At 43.2% G+C, this 23433-nt stretch overlaps 1 protein-coding gene across 1 annotated transcript in view; it reads right to left on the bottom strand.

Moving 5' to 3' along the window:
* Positions 1-10138: 10138 nt before the first annotated feature.
* pax7a (paired box 7a) overlaps positions 10139-23433 on the bottom strand; it is a 50245-nt gene continuing 36950 nt past the window's right edge. The window contains exons 5-6 of the mRNA XM_088005984.1: positions 14811-15060; positions 10139-12851 (exon numbers count right to left, since the gene is read on the bottom strand). Coding sequence (XP_087862110.1) covers positions 12736-12851; positions 14811-15060 — 366 coding nt within the window. The 3' untranslated portion in view covers positions 10139-12735. The remainder of the gene's footprint in view (positions 12852-14810; positions 15061-23433) is intronic.

Below are 23433 nucleotides of genomic sequence, written 5' to 3'. Positions count from 1 at the left end.
GTTGGGACTGCCAATGTATATTTGGAAAACACATCAGTCATCACCAATACATTTTCTAGCCCAGATGGAGTTGGCTCTAACAAAGTAAAATCAATGGCCAAAATTTCATTGGGTTTTGATGCCAGCAAATGGCCCATGAAGCTACGAGCAGGTGGTTGGCTATCCTTAGCAACCTGGCACCGCTCGCAGGTTTTACACCAATCTGCTACCTCTTGTGACATACCTGGCCAATAGCAGCGAGATCGTAGCAACGCCAAGGTCCTTTCCACCCCCTGATGCCCATGCTCCTGATGGACTTGAGTCATGATGTCCTTGGTCAGGGACTTCGGCAGGAGAAGTTGGTGCACTTCCCCACCACCATCTGGGCGAAACACTCGCCGATACATTAGACCATCCAACTCAGCCAGGCGATCCCACTGGTTGAGCAATGCAAGAGCAGATTGTGAAAGCCTTTGCCGCTCAGTACGATTTGGCCGCTCTTTTCTCTGCCAAAAGACAAGAACTTCCTGAAGTACCGGATCAGCCTGCTGGAGGACCTGGAGATCACCAGGAGCAAGAGAGGGAAAGACAGTTACAGAGGATTGCGTGGTTTGTGTTTGCTCACTCTGCACAGCTAGCTGTAATGGCTGAGGCACAAGAGTACCTGAAACCAAAGAAGTCACTTCCGATGGAGCCGGCCAAGGCTGACGAGACAAAGCATCAGCATTTTGATTGGACTTAGCAGGTCGATACTTTAACTCAAAGTTAAAAGAAGCAAGCTGGGCTGCCCAGCGCTGCTCCACTGCTCCAAGCTTAGCCGAATCCAAGTGGCTCAGAGGATTATTGTCTGTATAAACAATACACCTGTGGCCCAAAAGGTAATCTCTAAATTTTTCTGTCATTGCCCATTTAAGGCCCAACAGCTCCAGTTTCATCGAGCTGTAATTTGACATATTTCGCTCGCTAGGTCTTAACCCGCGGCTAGCAAAAGCAATGGGTCTTATCTTGCCCTCTTGTTCTTGTGACAAGACCGCTCCCAAACCACTATGGCTTGCATCCACCTCTAGAATGAAAGGGAGGGAAAAATCTGCGTAAGCAAGGACTGGAGCAGATGTGAGCTTGGTTTTAATGGCCTCAAAACTCTGTTGACACTCCTCAGTCCAGGCTCTGACAATACTCTGGGCAGCCTTCTTTTTAGACTCTTTACTAGTAAGCTCCGCTGCTCTACGATGCAAGGGGGCAGCCATCTTAGCAAACCCTTCTACAAACCTACGGTAGTAGCTAGCGAATCCCAAAAAGGAACGCAACTCGGTGGCCGTGGTGGGCACAGGCCAATTTGCTACCACCTCAATTTTAGTGGGGTCAGTGGCTACTCCCTGGTCAGAAATTACATGACCCAGGTAGTTCACCTTCTGCTGGAAAAAGCGGCACTTACTGAGCTTAGCTTTAAGGCCCTCTTTCTGAAGCCGTCCTAACACCACGTCCAACCTCTCAAGATGTTGCTGCACAGAGGATGAAAACACAACAATGTCATCTAAATACAGCAAGAGGGATTGGCATTGCTGGTCACCAAAAATGCGCTGCATCAAGCGTTGGAATGTGCTCGGAGCATTGCATAGGCCGAAAGGCATGCGATTCCACTCAAAAAGCCCAAACGGTGTACAAAAAGCGGTTTTATGGCGATCGCTTGCTGTGACCGGAACCTGATTATACCCACTGGCCAAGTCCATAGTGGAAAACCACCGGGCCCCTGTCAGAGCATCAAGAGACTCCTCGATACGAGGGAGTGGAAAAGCGTCCTTCCGTGTCTTGATGTTAAGTTGACGATAATCAACACAGAGCCTAATACTACCATCCTTTTTGCGAACAATCACAATTGGTGACGCATAGGGGCTGGAGCTTTCCCTGATGACATTTGCTGCCAAAAGCTGATTTATGTGCTCCTTCACAAGTTCATACTCCGATGGAGGAATTCGACGGTATCGCTGCCGAACAGGAGCGTCATCAAGAAGGGGAATGTCATGGCTGATCAGGTTGGTGCAACCCAAGTCCTGATCATTAGTGGCAAACACAGAAGTGTATTTACCCAACAAGGCTCGCACCCGACCCTGTTCCTCCTCTGACAAAGATGATAAATCAATAGTCTTGATCCCATCTGAGGCAGGAGCAGCAACTGTTTGGGAAGACGCATTTACAAAAAATGGGACTTCAGTTACGCCCGCTGGAAGACTCACCACACCAACACTATTTAAAGTTCCCACAGTGCTACGAGGATAAAGCAATACATCCGTGTTGCCCACATTTACCACTGGGACATAAGCAGTCCCCCGAACAACCTGAACTAAAGCAGGAGATGCTAACAAACCAGCTGGTAAGCCAGACTCTGATGGTTCAAACAAGACAGTGGTGCCTGAGTATTGCTCACAGCAGGTGGTAGGCACAATCTTCATCACACCTCCTGGAATGCGGCAGGCCCTCCTGCCTCGCACCCTAACCTTACTAGGCTGCTTAGGAGTGTGCTGCGTTACAGCTGCATGACATTTCTGTAAGGCATTAACCAAGGGCTTGGGAAATGACACAACAGGGGTTGTATTAAACAGAGCATTGCCATGCTGTCCAAATAGTTCTTGGTAACACTTATTTATGACGTTCATCCCCAACACACCAGGAACTGAAGCTGAACTGCTATCTGGGGGATTTCTCACCACCAACACTCCACAGTGGGGCATCAACTTGCCACACAGTTCAATAGATACTTCCAAATAACCGATATAAGGAATAGGGAGACCATTGGCTGCTTTTAGCTGTAGCCAGTGGCAAGCTCTTAAACGCTCTTCGCCCCAAGGCTCAAAGAATTCAATAAAGAAGCTCTCTGTAATAGTGGACACCATTGAACCAGTGTCAACCAAGCAAGGCACTGTCACTCCAGCCATGTTCACTTCAATATGTGGACAAGAAGCAATTAATTTAGGTACATCTGCTGAACATAAACCACTAGTTGAGCCTATAGATGCCCCACCCGAGCCTTGGCTCTGCAACTCGGTGGGTGCTAGTTTCCCAGAGGCTGACTTCCCTGACGCGATTCTGACAAAGATGACTGACGGAAGGAACCATGCGGCCCCCCACACTCCCTAGCAATATGTCCGGGCTGTTGGCACCGTCGACATATAATAGGCCCTTGACGTGGAGAGCGGCTGCGCCCTTGTGCAGTTTGAAGGAGGGTAATGCTGCGAGTAAGCAGATTAAGCTGCTCCTGTTGCTGTTTTAAGAGCTCTTTTAACTCATTAACCTCTGTTTGAGTGGGGCTAGCAGTAGCTGGTAACCCACCACGCACAGCAAACTGAAAACTGGGTGCTGAAGGCAGAGAATTACTCCGGCCCCGCATACTAGCTGGCAAACCCTCTAATTCCCACCTCATTGCCTCACCTCTGACATCAAGCAGTGTTGCTGCCGGTTTCAGACGAACGTACTGTTTTAGCGCACGACGAAGCGCACCATCAAGGACATATTCTATAAACTGATCACGCAAGAGAACTTCAGCGTTTGGCATGTCCCTAGGGGCCTGTTCTTTTACTTTCTCCATGAGGCTCATCAAAGCAAGGGAGAACTCTTGCAATGTTTCCCCATCTAATTGCTTTCTGGAGAAAAAGGCCTCCTGTAATGCAACATGTGACTCATTACATCCGTAAAGCTCCTTGAGGATAGAAATGATTTTAGCCGGATCCCCTCGTTCCTGACTAGAGCGATATTTGATCTCATCCCTAGCCTCTCCTTCTAAATGGTCATACAAAAAGAAGGCCTGATCTACTGCTGACAAATTTCGTGCCCGCATACACGCCTGCACCTCCTCAACCCACTCGCTCACACTAATCCCCATCCGTCCCCTAAACATAGGACACTTACGATCACGTGGAACAAACACTAACCTGTCCGTTATTTGGGCGGTGGGGGGTGCAGAAGCTGAAGACGGCCCGGCACTGGAGCTAGATGTGGAAGGTGAACGCTCTGCACGCAGCTTCTCATTGTCAGCCTTTAATTGAGCAACCAGGGTCTTCAATTCCAGTAGCTCTTCCTCCATTACTACAAATGACCAGCTCAAAATAAATGAACCGCTGCTGTTTGTCCTTAACACACCAAAAAAATGTCAATACTTGAACATAAATGTCACAAAATGCAGTAAAATAGTGAAAGAGTCTCAGCCTCAAAACTGTAAAAAAATCCTGCCAAAAACAACGCCAAAATGTGGCGGGAGCAGTGTGATAAGAATTGGGAACTTAAGTTTAAAAATACTATTTTAATAATTAGTTGCAACAACTCCACTAAAAGTTACCTTCAAGGCACACAGACCCGCTACAGATGAGGCTTGAGACAATCTCACAATGTAACAATTTTTATTTATTCTATAATTGTTTGTTTAATCAAAATACTAGTCTAAAACCACTCACACATTAAAAGTCAGTGTTAGCGCAACTCAGGGACGGGAGTGCAATTTGGGGTAGTGTCCTAAAAGAAAAGAAACACAGCAAACGAAACAAGGCAAAACAAAAGAAAATCGTGCACCAAACCAAAAGGAGTACCACCACCCGGAAAGTCCACCACCAACACCACGAGCTGGCCGTTCCTGTCAAAAAAACAAAGAAGAGAGACATTCAAATTACAAACAATACAATTATACAGTTCAGCCCACAATCAAGCAGCAATAGTCCAAATTAAGAGTCTGTCCGGGGAGAAACCGATCCGCTGTAGCAGACGCCACTCAGAGCGGCAGTAGAAAGATAGTCCGAGCTGATCACCAATCAGCCCAAATTAGCCACACTGGACGAGTGGTAGGAGCCAGCTTTACACCGACCAGGACGGCGGGCATGAAGCCAGCAACAGGACGACAGGTAGGCAGTCGACAGGTTATCCAGTTGACAGGCGGACCGTCGGTCGGGGACAACCAGAACAGCGGGCAAACAGCCGGCCAAGGACAAACAGCAGCGGCTATCAAAAATAAATGTTAGAAATGGAATCTAAAAGCATCCAAACTCCAGCACTTCACCTACCACTGAGCTCTTTATGTAGTGCCTCTAAAAGGAAGGAGGAAACGTGGAGCTTGTACAGGCGGCGGCGATCAGAGTGTCGTTAAGCGCATCGTTTGCGCGCACGCATTAATTTGCAGCTGTTATACAGAAAATATAACTAAATCACAAGTAATAAGTTTGCTTGAGAGAGGTGAAGCCTGCCTTACCTAGCGTGCCGCACCAGCAAACGCCGAGGTCTGAACCGGAAGGAAAACAACGTCATGTCAACCAGGTGAGGGAGGGCCCTTTATATACAGGCAGCCAGCGCCACAACCAATTAGATTCAAGCACTTGTGTGGTGCGTTCAAAGGCCACAGGGCATACTGCCACATATGGAACAACAAAGCTCTGTGAATCCTGTGTTTCAGTTTTATTTAAATAGAGCACCTTCTTCTACTGTTTAGATGGCTTCCAGAGGCAAGTTGCTGCATTTGATTTTATGCAATGGCATTTTTGGAGTAAAATAAAAGAATTCAATCCACACTTTTCAGCTTTTTACTGACACAATTTTGTCTAAATGTCTTCTGCTTTTGTAGCACCGGCAGTAGAGGATCATCAGACTGTATTTCAACCACTACAGGGAGATTTTAAGGGTTTAAAATTGGCTTTATTTTCACGTGAAGCAAAGTTTATTGGACTGAAGTGCAAAACTTTGACAGGTTAGGTATTTTAACATCGGATGGTACGAAGACTGACAGGGTGACTGACCTTCTACATGTACGTAGGAATATGGATTAAATGTTCATAATTCTAATTTAGTTAGGAGACAAACTTATTTTCAACATAATTGTGTTTAATATTATTAGCAAAAAATAATAAATGTTAAAATCATCTGTCTGTGTAACTGCACATTCATGCTACCTTCTCCACTTCAATAGACGCGTCATACATTATGAATTTCAAATGCAAAATCTTTCATCCACCTTTGCGTGGATAGTAGTTGTTGATATGCAAATCAACAACTACCGCAGTAATAGCATTTTAAAAAAATGTTTTATTATGTATTTTGAATAATCCAGTGTTGTTTAAATAAAAAATAAAGCTCAAGTAGTTATAAAAGAAAAAGAACAGTAGAAGTAACTTTAAAAAATACTTTTTGTTATTTGGTAAATATGGAATTTGGTAAAAAAAAAAAAAAAAAAAAATATATATATATATATATATATATATATATATATATATATATATATATATATATATATATATATATATATATATATATATATATATATATCATTGAGAAAATTATTTATGCCTCATTACCTTTCCTGCTGTTAGCCAGTTACCTCTAACTGGTTTCTATCTGTTTTTTCCCCACCATCCACCAGTTTCCAGAAACGCTATTAAAGATTCAAAACCTAAAAACCCTGACATCCATTAATCGTTTCTAGAGTATGAGAAAATGCAGTGAAGAGGTGCTTTATTGTTTGCATGGTTTTGATTTGGGTAACTTTGACCAAGTTTTCTTTATAAAACACATTTCTGATCTTTATGATGCTTCCTGATTAAATGAAGGTAAAATATAAGGAAATAAAATTATCTCAAACACTACCATGTCATAAAAAAAGTCCCAATAAAACACACAGATGCTTGTGGTTGTGTAAAAGTTCAACGGGTATGAATACTTTTGCAAGGTGTTGCAAGGCGTTGCAAGGCGTCTGGACTGATATTATAGAGTATTATCCAGTAGATTGGATGTAATAAAGGTAAAATAAATCTCATCATCCAATCAGATGACTATAGTATGGAGCAATCTTTGTTTGAGCTCCTTCTTTTTTACTTCTGTGCGACAGATTATCTGTCTATAATACCTGAGAGGGGTAACCATGAAATTCAAAATACCTGGAATATTCTGAAAATAAGATTCCCTCCCAGCACAAGCGCCGTCGTTGGGAAGGAGATGTATGCACGGCAGGCTGCGCGTCTGTGTCTGTGTCAGGGGGATCCTCGAGGTGACGAGCACAAAGCTGAGGCTCAGGTACACAGCGTATGCTGGCATAATTACAGGATTTGGGGGATTATTATACTGTAAGTACTTTCATGGCGACAGCTGGGAGCTTTTTACTCCCTGTGACACATAATCTCAAAGAATAAAACCAAGACCCCCGGAGCATCTCTTAATCATTTCTTAGCATACCTGCACACGGCTCTGAACTCTTTCTGAAGACAAATTTGTAAAATTAGAATATAATTATCATATCTGCAGGAAATGGTGTTAAAGTTGCATTTTCAAACACTGCTTTCTTTTGAAAATGAGAATGTTTTGAGCCTTTCTGTTTGGCGTTCTGCCGTCTCCCGGCTGTCCTGATTCTCCAGGTTTCTGAGCCTGGTCCTAAATCAGATCTGAATCAGAACCTCCACTCCATTTGTGAGAGTGAGTATGACCAAGCTGAAGTTGTGGAGACTCCTCTCCCGAGAGATAGGGCCTCCTGGTCTCCGAGCTTCATTTCCATCCCTGTGATCTAAACAAACCCATTACCGCAGGCCATTTACGCTCAGGGGGAAGGACGCAAGCTTCCGGGCCTGAGGATGCAGCCCACAGCTAAGCCACCATGACACCGAGCCACCTTCAATGGCCGTGTGTCCGTATAGAGACGGGAGGGGAAAAAAAGGGGGGGAACGGAGAGCTCGGGCCTTCTCCGTTTTATCTAAAGCACTCCAGAGAGGCGAGTGGAATGGGCTCTTGTGGGCTCTGTTTATCCCCTGCTCCTGTAGTCAATCAATTAGGGGATCAAAGGAGGAGATGAGGGAAGTGTCACAAAGCTCTCCCACAAAAAAACCCCACCGCCTGAGCCTCCACCTCGCCCGGTCCGAGTGACAGCGCACCGGAGGGAGACGAAATTCCCCAGGAGACGAGCAGGAGCAAAGGGGACAACCGTAGCACATGCCAAGGTCTAATCTGGACAACCAGAACACAAACTTTTAGAGAAATATATGAGAGATGACACAGAGACGCCTAACAATGCACATTTAAAATGCTGAGAGGATCTGTTTTTACCTTCTGAACTCACTGACAGATGGAACCTGGTGTGGAACGCGGCGGCTTGCTTTTTAAATTCATAATTTGTTTGTAATTAACACTCAAGTCTAAATGAAAGCACCATAGTTTATATTACAGTCTCAGAGGAATATTATTCTGTTGATTTTCAAATAAATAAAGTTTAGTTAGATCAACAATGGCTTCTTTTAACAGTTTATTTTTTTCTCATAATGCTGGCCCATCCTGCTAATTGTTAATAGTTAGAATTGATTTATATATTTTTTTCATGAATTTAACGATTTCATATTTTACCACTTCTCCATCATAAACCTTATTGTATTTTATCAAAAATAAAATACATCAGGTGAAGCTAAAGTAGCGTGTAATTATGAAGTGGATGTAAATATTGATATATTTGGATGTATTTGTCTTCAGCGACTTTTACGCTGATGCCTCTAAATAAGATCTGCTGCAACCAAAATAACTGAGACCAGGGCAAAGTGGGGCAGAAAAACATAACAATGTAAATCCCCTTTGCTTCACAATCCTCACTGTGAAACATGGTGGTGGCAGCATAATGCTTTTGGGATGCTTGTCTTCAGGGGGACAGGGAAGCTGGTCACGGAAGAACGACGACAAACTTTAATGTGTTTTGTTGGGAATTTACATGATGGACCAACACAGTTTACTAATACGATGAAGGCAATTGTTTGCACTGTATTTTATTTAGTGGTATCATAACTAAAGGGGATGAATCTGAATGTACGCAGATTTTTGCTTATGCTATATAACGTCGGCTGTCACATCCAGCATGATGAAATGTTCCTAAAAGTAAGCCAGGACTAAAAGAACATACCTAAGGCGTGTTTGACACGTCTCCAGCAGTGCTGTTGGTAAAACACTAAATGTGCTGCAGTGTTCTGTCATGTAATATAAAACACAGCGGATGCTGCCATACCGTACCGGTTAGTTCCCCTACATTCACACCATACCACAGAGATTTGCAGGCTGCATTCCCTGGCCGACAGCGGGCTGAGACGAGCGTTGCTGGTCAGCGGGCAGAATGAATTACTTCCTACAGCTGCGGTGAGACGCACACGCTGTCTGTGACTCTCCCTCTCAGACGTCTGAGCTCTCATCACTCGCTAATCACATCAACAGCACTCCAAAAAGTCAACGGTGGCCCAGTGACCCCCACGGACGCACAAGGAGGACGTACACTCACACGTGTGTGAGCTTTGTGGACGGATAGATGATTTGTCAATGACTTGTTGCATAATTCTCAAGAGGGGCAGCATTTACTCCTTAAGGTAGTAATTCCTTCAGATGCTGCTTTCAGTTTGCTGAACTGTACTTTAGATGAAGCGCTTCCAGGTTTTCTGCCAGGATCATCATGTTTCAAGGCTTTAAGTTAAAAAAAAAACAAAAGACTCTTCACCATGTTTGAATTAATGACACATAAGTACTGACCCCTTGATGCAATTGAAAGGTGACACAATAATTAGTTGCCAATTTTCCAAGATCAAAATCTCAGTTTCTTGTTTAGTAAATGCATCAAGACCTTGCCTTCCCCCATAAAACCTCCAGGTATTTTCCAGTGTAAAAACATATCATTTTTTTTTCTTTATTGTACTTTTTTTTGGGCACAGTAAAGATCAGACCACATTTAGAAACACGTGCTTTGATGCATGAATTAGAAAAATGTTTTAATCAATTAATTTTCTGTTTGATTAAAAGCCTGCCCAACCCAGAATCTTTTAGAAACTGTTGAAATAAAACAAACAAAAAACCTAAAACAATTTTAAGATAAAGAAGTCAGTATTTTACCATATTGTCACATGTCTGATATTTATTTATTAAAAAAAGAAAATGTATCCTATAAATACAACTTCAGGAATTTGCATACAGGGTAATTTTGCAGGATTTTTTTTGGTGGTTTTTCCATAAGATTACAATTATATTCATTTTTTGTTTTTCACACTTGGAAAATAAAGATTTAAATAACTTTAGGACTAGATTATTTATAGGTGGCACTTTTTCTTTATTGCCATGAGCATATTAATCAATTACATGAAAAAATTAGCAGGATTTATTGACCAATCAAACACACAGGAAGTCAGTTTTGGATCTTTAATTGATAACAGTTACGCCAGTGTTACATTAAACACACCAACAGGCTGAAGGTAGTAAATACCAATACAAGTTTCCCACTACTCTAATACTTCATACAGCAGAATAAATTATACCATGATAATATACACACATGCGGAACGGAAAGAGGAGTAAAGCAAAGCACAGATGTCAGAAAGCAACTAAAACAGGTTAGGGCTCAAAGAGACAGGAGGAAGAGGAAGAGGAGGAAGAATAAGGAGCTGTATGCCTTAAATATCCAAGTGTTAGAAATGGGCTCAATACACTAAAGACAATTCTAAAATTCTTCAGGTTTAAAATGTACAAGAGTGAGGTGTCTAAGTGGAGCAGCAGCAGCTGCTGCCGTTCAGTGCGGAGTCAGCGTCGCTTTGTTCTCCTGAAGTCTTATTGGTCCACAAATGAAAACCTGACTCTTCAGTTTCACCCCCTCACCCTCGGGAGGGGCTTCACTGTCACTCACATCCGTCAACAAGAGTCACAACCAAAATGGCTCTGGGTGCGGGTGGGGTTAGGTCCGTGGTCCGTTCATAATCAGTTTGTGGAAACCTTCTGGTAGAAACTCTCCGGCAGGTGAAGCCGTCTCTTTCTGCCACTCTTTAAATTTACATTGTGGTCCAGGCGGGAGTCCATCTGAGAAGCCAAGCTTTGCCTTTTTTTTTTTTTTTATCTCTGAGCTCATTTTGATCCTCCTTAACACAGTTTACCTTTACACTTTTTCAATGCAGTTTATACTTTACTAGTTTATACAAATTCATTCTCATGTGGGCCAAAAACAGTAACAAAAGCTTTTTTTTTTTTTTGGCTCAAACAACTTAACCAATTAAATACAAAAATCCCCCAACAGAAACAAAAAAAGGCCGGTTAAAGAAACAAAAAAAACAAAACATTTACTTTCAGAGTTCCCTCACTGACCTCATACTCATTATTTTAGTATAAAACATACTCTTTATAACCAAACAATACACAATCTGCTCCTGGAAATGCACTTTTTTTCCCCACTGTTTTTAAAGGCGACAGAGGACCGAATCCTCCGCAGACAGTGATGTCAGTAAAAATATTAACACCTACAAGGAACAGCTGATCCTCCGTCATCTCAAAAGTCAACTATGAGTGCAACACCAATGTCTCATATTAACTATTTCATTTTTTCACTCCTTTCTTATTTTTTTTTTACATTGCGGTAAGTTCGTCAAAGCTGGAGGATTACAGACCGAGGCTCCGGTCCAAACCGAAGTGGGGGGCCAATCAGCGGCGTTACCTGTGCCCTTTCACAGCTGACTGGATTATGTGATTTTCCAGAGCGCGTGTGAATGGCACAGCTTGTCTTCTCTCTAATCTCACAACAGAACCAGAAAACGCTGGAATGCTCTTCTATATATTTTTTTTATAGACGGATCGTGAGGAATGCTTCGAAGGAATGCTTGGAAAAATTCAGGAAGTGGAAATGAACTGAAGGTGCATTTTTACAAAATGGGGAAAAGGAACCGAAAGGCTGGGCTATTAATGGAAAAGGGTCACTGTGAATTAGCTTTGACATTATATTTGTGTGATTTTAATCAGCTTTACAGTATTTAAGCCAAACACAGGATTCCCCCGGAAGATGGGCTTTCCGGGGAGTGGGGGAAGGAAGGAAGCTGGTGGTTTAAGTGAGTTAGCCCTCCTTGGCAAGATCCATATTTCAAAACACATTAATTTCCCCAATCCTGTTTTTGCAAACAATGTCCCCCTTTCCCTGTGGGCCGCGGCTAAGAATGGGATGGAGGTTATGAGGAGGAAAGGGGGGAGCTATTGGCCGCCAATATGCTGCTTAAATTCCCTGCTGAATCCATCCAGCCAGACTTCCCACCGAGTGGCCAAGTTCTTTAGGAATGTCAAGAGGAATATGAAAGTGGGAAGGTCAAATCGCTCATGAGCATTGGAGCTCAGGGAGCAGCAGCTTGGAAAACAATCATCTCCTCTAGTGTGAATGTGCCGACACGCGAACGTACACACACACACACGCAACAGACACCCGCTTCCGTGTCGTCTCAGTCATCCTCTGTGTGTGTGTGTGTGTGTGTTTTTTGTGTGTGTGTGTCTTTTAACGCTCCGACATCAAACAGATAAAAGAGATACGAATGGATTCGAACAACAAAAATCACATTAACCATAATCATATAACAGCAACAATAAGCTTAACAATATCAAAAAAGGAACAAGGAATAAGAGTTACTCAAATGATGTTGGCTGTGTTAACTACTATGAACAGCAAGGTCAAAGTACATGTTGTTGATGGCTCTAAATGTGTACTGGACTGCAGCCATGACAAAGAAGGAGTCCAAGCAGACGCGGAGCCGCCATCTTGGGGGTCCTGTTTGGGCCCTCGCTGCTAAAAAGGCTTTAAGGATTGGAATCTGCCTGAAGAAGCGTTTGAATTCCCCAAAAGCGTCACTTTCTCCAATGTCATGGCGGGGCAGGAGAGAGGCGACCTGGAGTCCAGTCTTGATGAAGAGCGTGGAGCGAGCTGAGGCAGAGGCGGGCGAAACAGGGAGACAGGAAGTGGAGGATGCATCTGGGGCCTCTTTAGTAGGCCTGTCCCGTCTCCACTTGCAGCAGCCCCAGCACCGCCGAGTGGTCCCCGAGTTTCATCCTCCTCTGGGTGGACAAGCTCACGTTCTTAGCCAGGTAGTCCACGGCGGCTGCACAGAATACAGTGAGAAGAGGGGGGAAGAAAAAAAAAAAACACACACACACACATGCATGAGACAGGTGGTGGACCTCAGCGGCCCACGTCCCACTCGCTCTCATCTCATCCCTCTGATTAAGTCTGAAACAAGTTGTGGCAGAGAAGACTGAGTCAAATAAAAAACAATTCAGACAGCTAGAGTGAAAGATAAAAACCCCTCCCTTGTCACTTGTCTGAGGTTGGCACGCTGCTGGCACGGAGCATGTGCATCCCGGTGGAGTCTCCATGCTGTCAGTCACTGGGGTCCCCGTGTGTGTTCTGTGTGCCAGTCTTCATTACTACTGGCATCTCCGATTTCATGCCCTCCACACTCCACATGGCCGATCATTTTCATCGTCAGACAGAAGCTCTTTCCTCTCCCCTCCATTCATTACCCATCCACTGTGCTCAATCACCGTCTTAATTAACCTCACATCAGATCACATCCGCGCTGCCATCAGTTTCCTCCACTGAGCACACACACACACACACACACACACCCTGAAACGTGACAGACTGTTACGGGTTCGCTTGTGCAGATCCTCAATGCACAAAGCGCCCCGTCAACGCTGGAACCTCCACGTAAATAACAAACAAATGTCAGATAGCTGCTGCTGGCTGCCTTGTTTGGGGAAGTGTGCTTCATTTTAGCTCTCATGAATGGCTGTGACAGCATCAGTCAATTATGCTAATCTAATAAAGCAAACTCTTTTCCTGTCCTGAGGGGGACACACATGTGTGTGCGGGATCCAGACGAGAGAATGAGAGGTGGGCAAGAGGACACTGCGGGCCCCGAGGGCGTGCCGTCCTTTGAAGTGGCCCTCTTCCCTTTCCCATCCAAGTGGAGTGGGGTGTGACTGAGGTAGCTCTGCACCAGGATGGAGGTGGAAGCACGAGGGAGGGTGCGGGGGTGGCAGGGCGGGTTTTATCAAGAGCACGTGTCTGCCTTCACAACCCAGGGTTGGAAGGGTCAGGAGGCATCACCTCTTCACCAACATGTACAAGGATTCATATTTTTCCACATTTTTTTTTTACACATATTCTCACATTACAAACCACTAACTTGAACACATTTTCCTGGAATTTTGTGTGATAAACCAACAAACAGTGAGACTGACAGAAAGTCATGGATGGGTTGCAACATTTTTTGCAGATACAAATCTGAAAATTGTTGCATGTTTTTACATTCAGCACCCTTTTACTCTGGTACCTCTCAATAAACTCTATTTGACCCAGTGCGTCTTCAGAAATATGGCACTATTCTGAACCTAATAAGACACGGTCGCCTACCTAAACCAACAGCCTGGGCAAGGAAAACGTCGATCACAGAAGTAGCCTGGAGCCCCATTGTTGCTCTGGAGTAACAATGACTTTTCCAATGGAAGTTAAACTCAGAGCAATGCCAAGAAAAACTTCTTAGTAACTGCAAAGCTCTAGACACTGAGCCAGCCTTCAGGAAGACCAAACATGTAGACAGAGTTATAATAGAATAGAATGAAATAAAGCACGAAAATGTCCCAGTCAAAGTCGGGACCTTGATCTAACTGAGAATCTAGTGCAATACTTGAAGATCTATGTTCACAAAATGCGCTCTTCATTCTGTCTAAGACTAACCATCCCCTCCACACGTGGCGGAGGCAGCATTATGCTGTGGGGATCCTTTCCCAACTGCTCCGTTCAACATGGCTAAATATGAGTTACTATGCAAAGATGAATTAGTAAAACCGATAAAGACCTAAAGGAACTACAGATATAATTGGGAGAAAAGGGGGAAATAAATGCATGCCACACTTTTTAGAGTTGTGATTGTGAAAACTTCACAGTTAAGGACTACTTTTTCTTCGTCAATCACTTAAAATCCCAATAAAATAAAAATGCTTAAGTGGAGCTCTTTAAAGACAGAAACAGAACAAATAAAGAAAGGTTTGCTTACTCTGGCCATACTGGCTGTACTGGTACCCCGCAGTGACGGGGTCCACGCTGTAGCTGGTGGCGCTGTAGGTCGGCGGGCAGTAGGACTGGGAGGAAGCCAGGCTGTCCACGCTCTTGATGGTGTCGGAGCGCTGGCTGCAGCTGGCCGAGATGGGGTTGGAGCTCTCCAGACTGCTGTGAAGGGGGGAGATGGAGAAGTCGTGCTGCGGCTGCGAGGGTACAGCGCTGGGGTTACTCAGGATGCTCATCACCTGGAGGGAGAGGAAGAGGAAGATGTTTGAAGGTTAGACCATCTGAGGATCAAAGGAGAGACAGAGTTCAGAAACATTTTGTTTCTCTCCTCCCTGCGAGTGCAGCACCAATTTTTGCACTCGGTGGCGAAGAAAGTCAACAGAAGTACATCGTTTCAAACTTTCAAACGAGGAAAGAAACTTCTCCATCTCTTTTTGGAGCAAGTGAAAGAGAACAAGGAGGTTGTTGAGGTTAAGGAAAACAGAGAAAAGGAACAGGAGACGCTGTTTCCATTAGCTGGTCCTGACAGTAACTGTTCTACGGTGGGACAGAAGGGTCCCAGTATGATAATAGACCCACCATCCTTGCCAGACAGCTTGTGTCCCAGAGCCTGAGGCCTGAGCCCAAGCCTGTGGCACAACAAGCACCAAGGGAGTCCCTAATCCCTCGCCCCTAGCCTACCCATCTCATGAATAGTAATGGAGTTGGAACTGGTAAATGATCCCCTCAGATCCCTGCACAAAGTAGGCACCACAAACCCAAGTGAAGGGGGCCACTGATCCTGCAAGTTTGAGTTCGCCTTGAACATTACAGCGTGTATATTATTGATAATGCATAAGAGCTCCCATTTCAATACAGTAGATTAGTGTAATAGCTAGTGACATTCGTCAGAAGAAGGTCTCAAATTATGTTGAAATGGAAGAGATTACGTCTCCTCTCATATGAAGCGCAAAATATAGCTTTCCTCGTGCTGCAAGTTTCTTTCTGGGTTTGTGGGAGAGAATAGGTTTTGTTTGAAAAAAAAGAAAAAGGAAAACAGATAGGAACTGTCCCACACATGCTTCTCTCTTCCTTTCAACATCAGGTTCATGTTGAGCCTCGCTATGCTGCACTGGCCTTTGGCCCCTTTGCTGCTAAACCAATTAGCCCATCATGGAGGTAGTTAAACAGGGGCTGATTCACTCCCACACATATGTTTGCAAGCATGCATGCACAAACCAGCACATACGCTCTAGCATGCAGCAAAACAAGGGGTAAGGAAAACGGTTGGAGGTGCACGGGCCAGGAGTTATCCCGCTGAGGGGGGAAATTAACCACATTCTGCAAATTAATCATTTCTAAGGGCCTCCCTGGAAATATGAAGCACCCCGGAGCACATCAGAAACACAAAGGCTGGTTAGTCACTTCCACATGTTAATTCTATCAGTAAGGAAAACCCCCACCACCTCCCGTCCACATCTGCGGACAAAGCATGTGACATTTATCTATAAGCGAGAGATTCATGGCCCTCTTCGTGTCGGACACATGTTTTGCTTCCTCACATATGGAGCTGAACATGCCGAGCTGGAAGATGAGGGTGGTTTGCTGAAAGTGAAATGGGAAGGAGGGAAGTGTCCTGAGAGAGGCAGCTGGAGGGCATGAGTCCATTTCAGTTTCTGGCTAATTAAAGCTCGATTACATCGCTTCCTTATTAAACAGAATAGCCAACAATTGGCCCAATCATTATGCATGCTCATAAAAGTTCTTCAAGAGAAGATGACTTCTTATCATTGGCGGGATGCAGTTTTGCTATTTTAGCAAATTGGGACGGAGCTAGCTGCAGAGTGTGACTAGAGCTGGCGCATGTGACAGTATCCTTCAGACGTCCTCATGAAGACAAAAAAAAAGAGGAAGATTCTTGGTTTCTTGGTTAATAATTCAAGTTTTCCTTGAGGGGAAAGGGCACATGTCATTGGAAAGGTGGGATTCTCATTTGGTTTGTGTTCACACTGCTAAATAAAAATCAATACAGATTCAGCACAATGCTTTAAGCCTGATGAAGGATCAGATAGAGGGTGAAGCTGACTGTCAGGATTCAGGCTGCAGTCAGACCTACAGCTGTCGTCTTTAATTACATCCGCGCTCGTCTTTGAAATGTGCAAGTTTAGTCAGAGAGGGCTTCGGCTCATAAAAACAGTTTTCATCTCGATGCATTTTTTATTTTTACCTGCAACATTGAACTTTTACAGATACTAAATTATGGTGAACATATTTCCATTAGCGCTTAGAGCACTGATGTTAAATCCTAGTGAATAAGACTCCAATGAGTTTTCAACATTTTATAATTTTTCCTGACTCAAATTTCAAGATTTTCCAACAGTTTTTAAAACATTCTGAATAAACAAAGATCGGTTTGAGATCGTCTCGGCACGATAACCTTGGTAAACATCACAGTGTAATAACTATTAACACACAAAATCTGAATGAAAACGCTCATTCCTTGCTACCATGAATTGCACCTTCTCACTGTTGTGTGCTCTTTGACGCTACACAGGGAGTCTAATCATCTGCTGATACATTTTTAAAGTAGTCTGCAGTCACCTTCTTCACACACAGTGTCATTTTAAAACAGCCTTAATATGAGAGATGGGTTGTCCTGTACAGCTACAGGTGAGTGTGGAAATGCAGATTTTTTTTTAAACACTTTATTTATTTATTTTTTTTGCTTTAAATATATAAAAAATATTACTATGTTGATTTGTTTCCTGTCTTGATGTCTGAGGCTGGGATGAGTTCTCCTTGCAAGTTGTAGAGCAGCTTGCATTTGCTCTGTTGCTAACTGCAACGCAGGATAGTAGCAATGTATTCTTCTCCATTTTTGGGTTACGGCACAAAATAAACACGTCCACAAATAGAGGTTGTTCAGAAGCATCGTCACCTCTGGTTTAATTAGATACAAAGTGTCAGAAGTGCAGGTAAACAGTTTAGATCATGAATATCATGCTGTTTTAAATGTTTATGTTGAACTCAGAGAGGCTCCAACTCTTTTAGTCTGAATTTCACAAGTTCAGGGGAAGTTCTCATAGTGTTCCCAAATGGGAACTTTGGAGAACTTCTGAGTACAAGTAGAGGACACCATCTGTGTCTCCAAGCTTTGTTTGGTATCTAAACCTAACAACCCAACCAAGCAGCACTGAGACTGCTTGTTTTGCTTTTTAAATGATTATGCATTTAGCTGCAGGTTCTGGCGTAAACTTACTGATATCTCAAAACAAAGATAAATAAATATCAAGCAAATTATAATTTATTTTAAATTATCTTTTAGATATGGGAATATGTTATAAATGTATGATTTTCAAAGGCTATACATGTAAAATATAGTTTTTTTTTCAGGCTTGGATGTTGATAAAATCAAATTTAATACTTTTCTAGACTTTTTAATTTTTATGCTATAAATGGTGAGTGATGCACACATATGAAATGAACAAAAAGCTGTTTGTAAGAAACCGAACACTCTCTTACATAGCAGAGTTTTCTTCCTTCATGTCTCCCTCCTTCCTCCACCTCCTCTTCCTCCTCTTCCTCCTCCTCTCCTCCACCCACCGCCTGCATATGCAGCGTCCTCATACGCAGCCTGCAGTTCGTTTGTTGTGCGACGTTGTGTGAGTGCTGGTTTGGGAGATAATGTGAGCCAGGACCCAGTTTAAAGGACAATGCTCCAGGGCGTTCCCTGTCTCTCTCTCACACAATCACACTCACAAAGACACACAGCCCCTTCCCTCCTCACCCACACCGTTTCGCTTTTCTTTTTTCCCCCCCTCTCACTCTCTACAGATAGATTACTTTATAAATAATAATAAAAAAGTAATTAATTCTCTCAACTTCTGAGCCCTGCGGCCTGTGGCAAACTAAATGGGGAAGTGTAAATTGATACAATGTGCATCCTTTCAGATAAATAAATAGCAGACTTGAGACAAAAAGGGGCCCTTTTCACAGCTAACTAATTTCTTTAGCAGTCAAATTACATTTTTTTGTTGTTGTTTGCGTGAATGTTTGATTAGTTTTTCTTTGTTGGTGTTTGTGCAAGAAGAAAACAATGTGATACAGAGCAAAGTGGCTGTACACAAAAAATTAAAACAGCTGCTAGACAAGATTTCTTTTTTTTTTTTGGAATACATACTATTATGGATTTTTTGTTGGTGTTATTTCACTTTAAAAGTTTTTCTTTTTCAAAGGAGTTGTAGTATAGAAAATAATAATTTGATTGAATGCTCCTAAAACTGTCAGAAATGCGTATCAGAACCTCCACACATGCACCTGGTCTTAATAAGAAGGCGGTTTTAACCTGGATTAAAACAGCATGAATTCACCAATACATTGACAGAAAACGGAGAGCTGAGAACCTGATAGCCAAATACAGAGAGAAGACAGAAGAGAAAGTGAGTGAGAGGAAAGTGGAGGCTTTGGGAAGTACAAAGACTCCTGTAGGACTGTGTTGGCCTGAGGGCCAGCCTGCCTGGAGAGCTGATAGGAACCCCTTCTGTTCCATCCCCAGCGCCAACACACCCCACTTCCACAAATACTCTTAATCTGTGCAATACTGGATTAGTTCCTCTGTCACCGATACCTCCCCGCTCTGCGCAAATCAAAATGCCCCCGAGATGTACCTTTAAGTTAGGCGCAGGTCACCGGGGCAGACGGGCTGGAAAAAAACACGAGCACTCCAAATGTCTGCAAGTTATCTGAGTGCTGCAGAACAGCATTGTGCACCTTAGCAGATCTGCCCGGCTGATACCCGCTCAGCAGCGGGGAGCGATTAAAGATCCACACGGATGACACTGAATTTGAGATCAATATTTGAAGGCCAGTCCTGAGGGTGTGATTACAGGAAGAGAAAAGTGTTTAATTCTGTGACCCAGAAGTGACACAGAAGGACTTACAGTTCCTGGGAAGTGGATGACTTTGGAAAAAGCCAAAATGCACACATTATAATACATTTCAAATGATTAAAAAAAAAAAAAAATCCTAATGGGACACTTCAGAATTGTTCATGCACTACATATATTTATATATTTGGGATGGGCTGCCGTTTTTAAAACTATAAACATCTTGAATATCAGTAGTTCTCAATTTTTCTTCATATATTTTAACAGCACATCCAGCACACTCTGTTGAAGTTGTAGAAAGAAACCAAGCTTGATTGAACTGAAGGACGGAATATTTTTTATAGACTTTATAGTTCAGGCACATACATACCAAAAATCAATTGATTTAATACATCAGCTGATGCTCAGTTAGTCAATGCAGGACCAATGGTCTGCAGAATGTTTACTGAAGCTGCTCTTATTGGTGAAGAAATAATAAAACACCCAAAGTTGTTCCAGTTACAAACATGACTCTGGCAAAGAAAAATGACTCTATAGGACTAGATTAGGTTTCAGTTAAAAGTCAGTAAACTGACATCTAATCCAGTCATTAATAAAAATGACATTTGTTAAACATCTCATAGAAAAATAGAACATTTTTCATTTTCAGGGTTTTTCTTAGGTTTTCAGAACGCCACATTCTTCAGAATACATGGACCTCTAAATAAGAGTTTCACCGTGTAGCATCATCAGAATATCAGCGTATGCATTAATAATATTGAGTAAACTGAAGGAGTACATTTGTTTAGGTTTTTTCTTTTCGCAGTTGTCAGGACAGCACACTGCCTGCCAATAAGACATTCAGTCAACTGGATGGAGCCTCACTGCAGTAGACGCTCTCTGGAGAGCTGATAGCTGTTTATAAATCATCTGTTCTCAGTGGTTACATCTTAAATTAGCATTAAAATACTAAAAATACTATAAATACACTTTGCTATTTTTCATTGCTATTAGAATTGTTTGTTTAAAATATTACAGCAAGAAGGTGTAGTTACTCATAGATAGATAGATAGATAGATAGATAGATAGATAGATAGATAGATAGATAGATAGATAGATAGATAGATAGATAGATAGATAGATAGATAGATAGATAGATAGATAGATAGATAGATAGATAGATAGATAGATAGATAGATAGATAGATAGATAGATAGATAGATAGATAGATAGATAGATAGATAGAGTTTCATGCATGAATCTAGTTGGTTGCTCCTTGCAAACATGACAAAGCTTCAAGCATTCATAAAAACAATTAAAATTTTTGCATAAAAACTGCTTGACAATTTGGAAACAGTTGTTTTTTTTAAAGATTTGTTTTCTGGCATTAGGGGTATTTAATTGCAGCAGACAGAAAGCAGGCAGAGGAAAAAGATGGTAAGAAATGAAGTTGTTGAGGTCAAGATAAACCACTCTACAGTATAGAGGAGAAGTGTGTTTTGGTCTTGGGCCTCTTCCAGCCTCCAGGACCAACAGACATCAACTTTATCAAAAATCTTCAGTTCCTTACTTATGTTTTTCCCTAAAAGTAAGTAAGTCTCTGGCAGCAGCTCACCGCCCTTCCCCCACCTCATCCCTCACATGAGAGGGCCGGCCCAGCGGGCAGTAAGGCCCCTCATCTGAGCAGACAAAATGACTATTTAAAAATAACAGTGATTGCATAAATTGAATTAAAGCGTTTTGGTCACGGCTGGAGGTGGTGTGAGGGGGCGGCTAAAGGGGGCCGCAGCAGATAGCCGGGCCGGTGGCAGGCAGCAGATGACGGGACCCGGCCTGCGTGCCACTGCGTTAATTGGCCGCGGCACATTAATAAAAACTGAAAAGTGTCCTCAAACGGCTGCAGCGCAGGACGAAGAGGTAGAGCGGGAGGAAGGGTGGAGGATGTGGTGCTGGAGGGAGAGAAATAGGGCTTTGAAGAATGTATTGCATATGGGGGGTAGAGGGGTAGAGACCGGAGGGGAGAGGGTGCTAATTGTGTTCAATTAAGTGGCTGATTGGCAGTGACAGAATCTGGGCATTGACAAGTCAGGCACAGATGAGGACGATTAGCGGGCACTGAAACAAGCTGTCACTCCTCACAACGTGTTATCCACTCCGCGCCTCCGTCTCTTCTATCTGAGCTGTTTATGCAACACAAAAGACGCCTAAATGAGTGGAAATGAAACATAATTCATATTTATGTTAGGCCTGTCCGCACTTCCTCTCGTCTCTTCTTTGCAAATTACTATCAAGCTGAATCCGCTCGAGTCCACGTTTGGTCATGTTCGCCTCATTGTTGAAGAAAGCCCAGCTGTTGGAGCTGCAGGACGGCGCCCCCTCCCTCCTAAACGTCCCCCAGTCTGAGCCATAAACCCGGCCCCGCGCTAACCAGAGGTTAATATGCCGTCTATTGGACTGCAATTGGAGAACGTGTGGGGAGCAATCCTCTATTCTCTGCTAGTGATATGCTTGAGTAACTATGGGATGGATTCAGCCATTGGGAACAAGAGATGCCCCTCCTCCCTCCTCCTCTCCCTCTCTCTGCACACACATGCAGACACCGACTCTTCAGCACCTCGCTCCGACGCCTCTTTCTAAATTAAACGGCAAATTTTCTGATTCCAGGAGAGTGGTTTCAGCGAAGCGGGGCCAGTGTGTGTGCGCAAAGAGAGAAGGAGAGAAAGAGAGAGAGAGAGAGAGAGGAGCTCCAGCAGGAAGACGAGGCAGACTGAGGGAGTGAGGGAGGAGGAGCAGGAGCAGAGGAGGTTGTTTGCTGAAAACAGCAGGGGCCAGGTCTAGTGAAAAATGTCAGGTCAAATTGTTCTTGACAGTGTTAATATCTGCACCTCATAGCCATAATTACATGTAAATAAATAGTGAAATAGCTCTCAGCTGGAGACTGAAAGGGGAAAGCTGCTGCATGAGACAACCAGCTGAGGACCCTCCAACCTCCATGTTTTCTCATCTTACTGTCAGGAAGGGGAGACGAAGAGAGACAATTCAAATGAAGCTCAATGTCAACAACGACGCTCCTGGGCTTGTTCAGTTCTTATTTCTTATTCCTGCGCTGAAAGCGCAGAGACGAACCGGTGAGGGACAGAGACAGAAGGGGAGAAGCGACAGAATGGCTGAGAGAAGAAGTCGGAGACTATTAATCACAGCTATGCACCTGTCAGAGTGGCATCTGGAACTAACAGGAACCACATGCAGCCGGACAACATCCCAAACGTTGGCTGTTCAGCGCAGGTTCCTACCCAGCTGCCCCAGAACCCCCCTGCACCCCGACCCCAATCACTCAACAGTTTCCCTCCATTATCATCATCATCATTATTGTTATTATTGTTGTTATTAGAGATGCATAGGTCAATTGACTAGAAATAGGAAAAAGAAAATCAGATTTTTCATATCAATAGTAAGAACTCCCACCAATTTCTGTCTACCAGAAATAGCTTTTTTTGAGTTTGTAACATTATAAGACAGATAAGGCAGATGTTTGGGGTAATAAATGATAATGTTGTAGTTCCTTCATTTTCTGTTGGACTCAAATGCTGCCAATATCCAAGAACTTGTCGTATAAATATAATCTCTTTTATGTGATTTTGGTCCTTAGGAATGAAAATGGATGGAAATGTCTGACTTCAAAGTAAAACAAGAAATTGGTATCGACCAGGAAAAACCCTGATCGGTACATTTTTTCTTTCTTACTAATAAAAAGCTTCAAAACCAAGA

Source organism: Poecilia mexicana, unplaced genomic scaffold (genome assembly GCF_051168715.1).
Source record: "Poecilia mexicana isolate PSO_F unplaced genomic scaffold, ASM5116871v1 scaffold_5, whole genome shotgun sequence".
NCBI lineage: Eukaryota > Metazoa > Chordata > Actinopteri > Cyprinodontiformes > Poeciliidae > Poecilia > Poecilia mexicana.
This window is presented reverse-complemented; position numbering and strand designations above follow the sequence as displayed.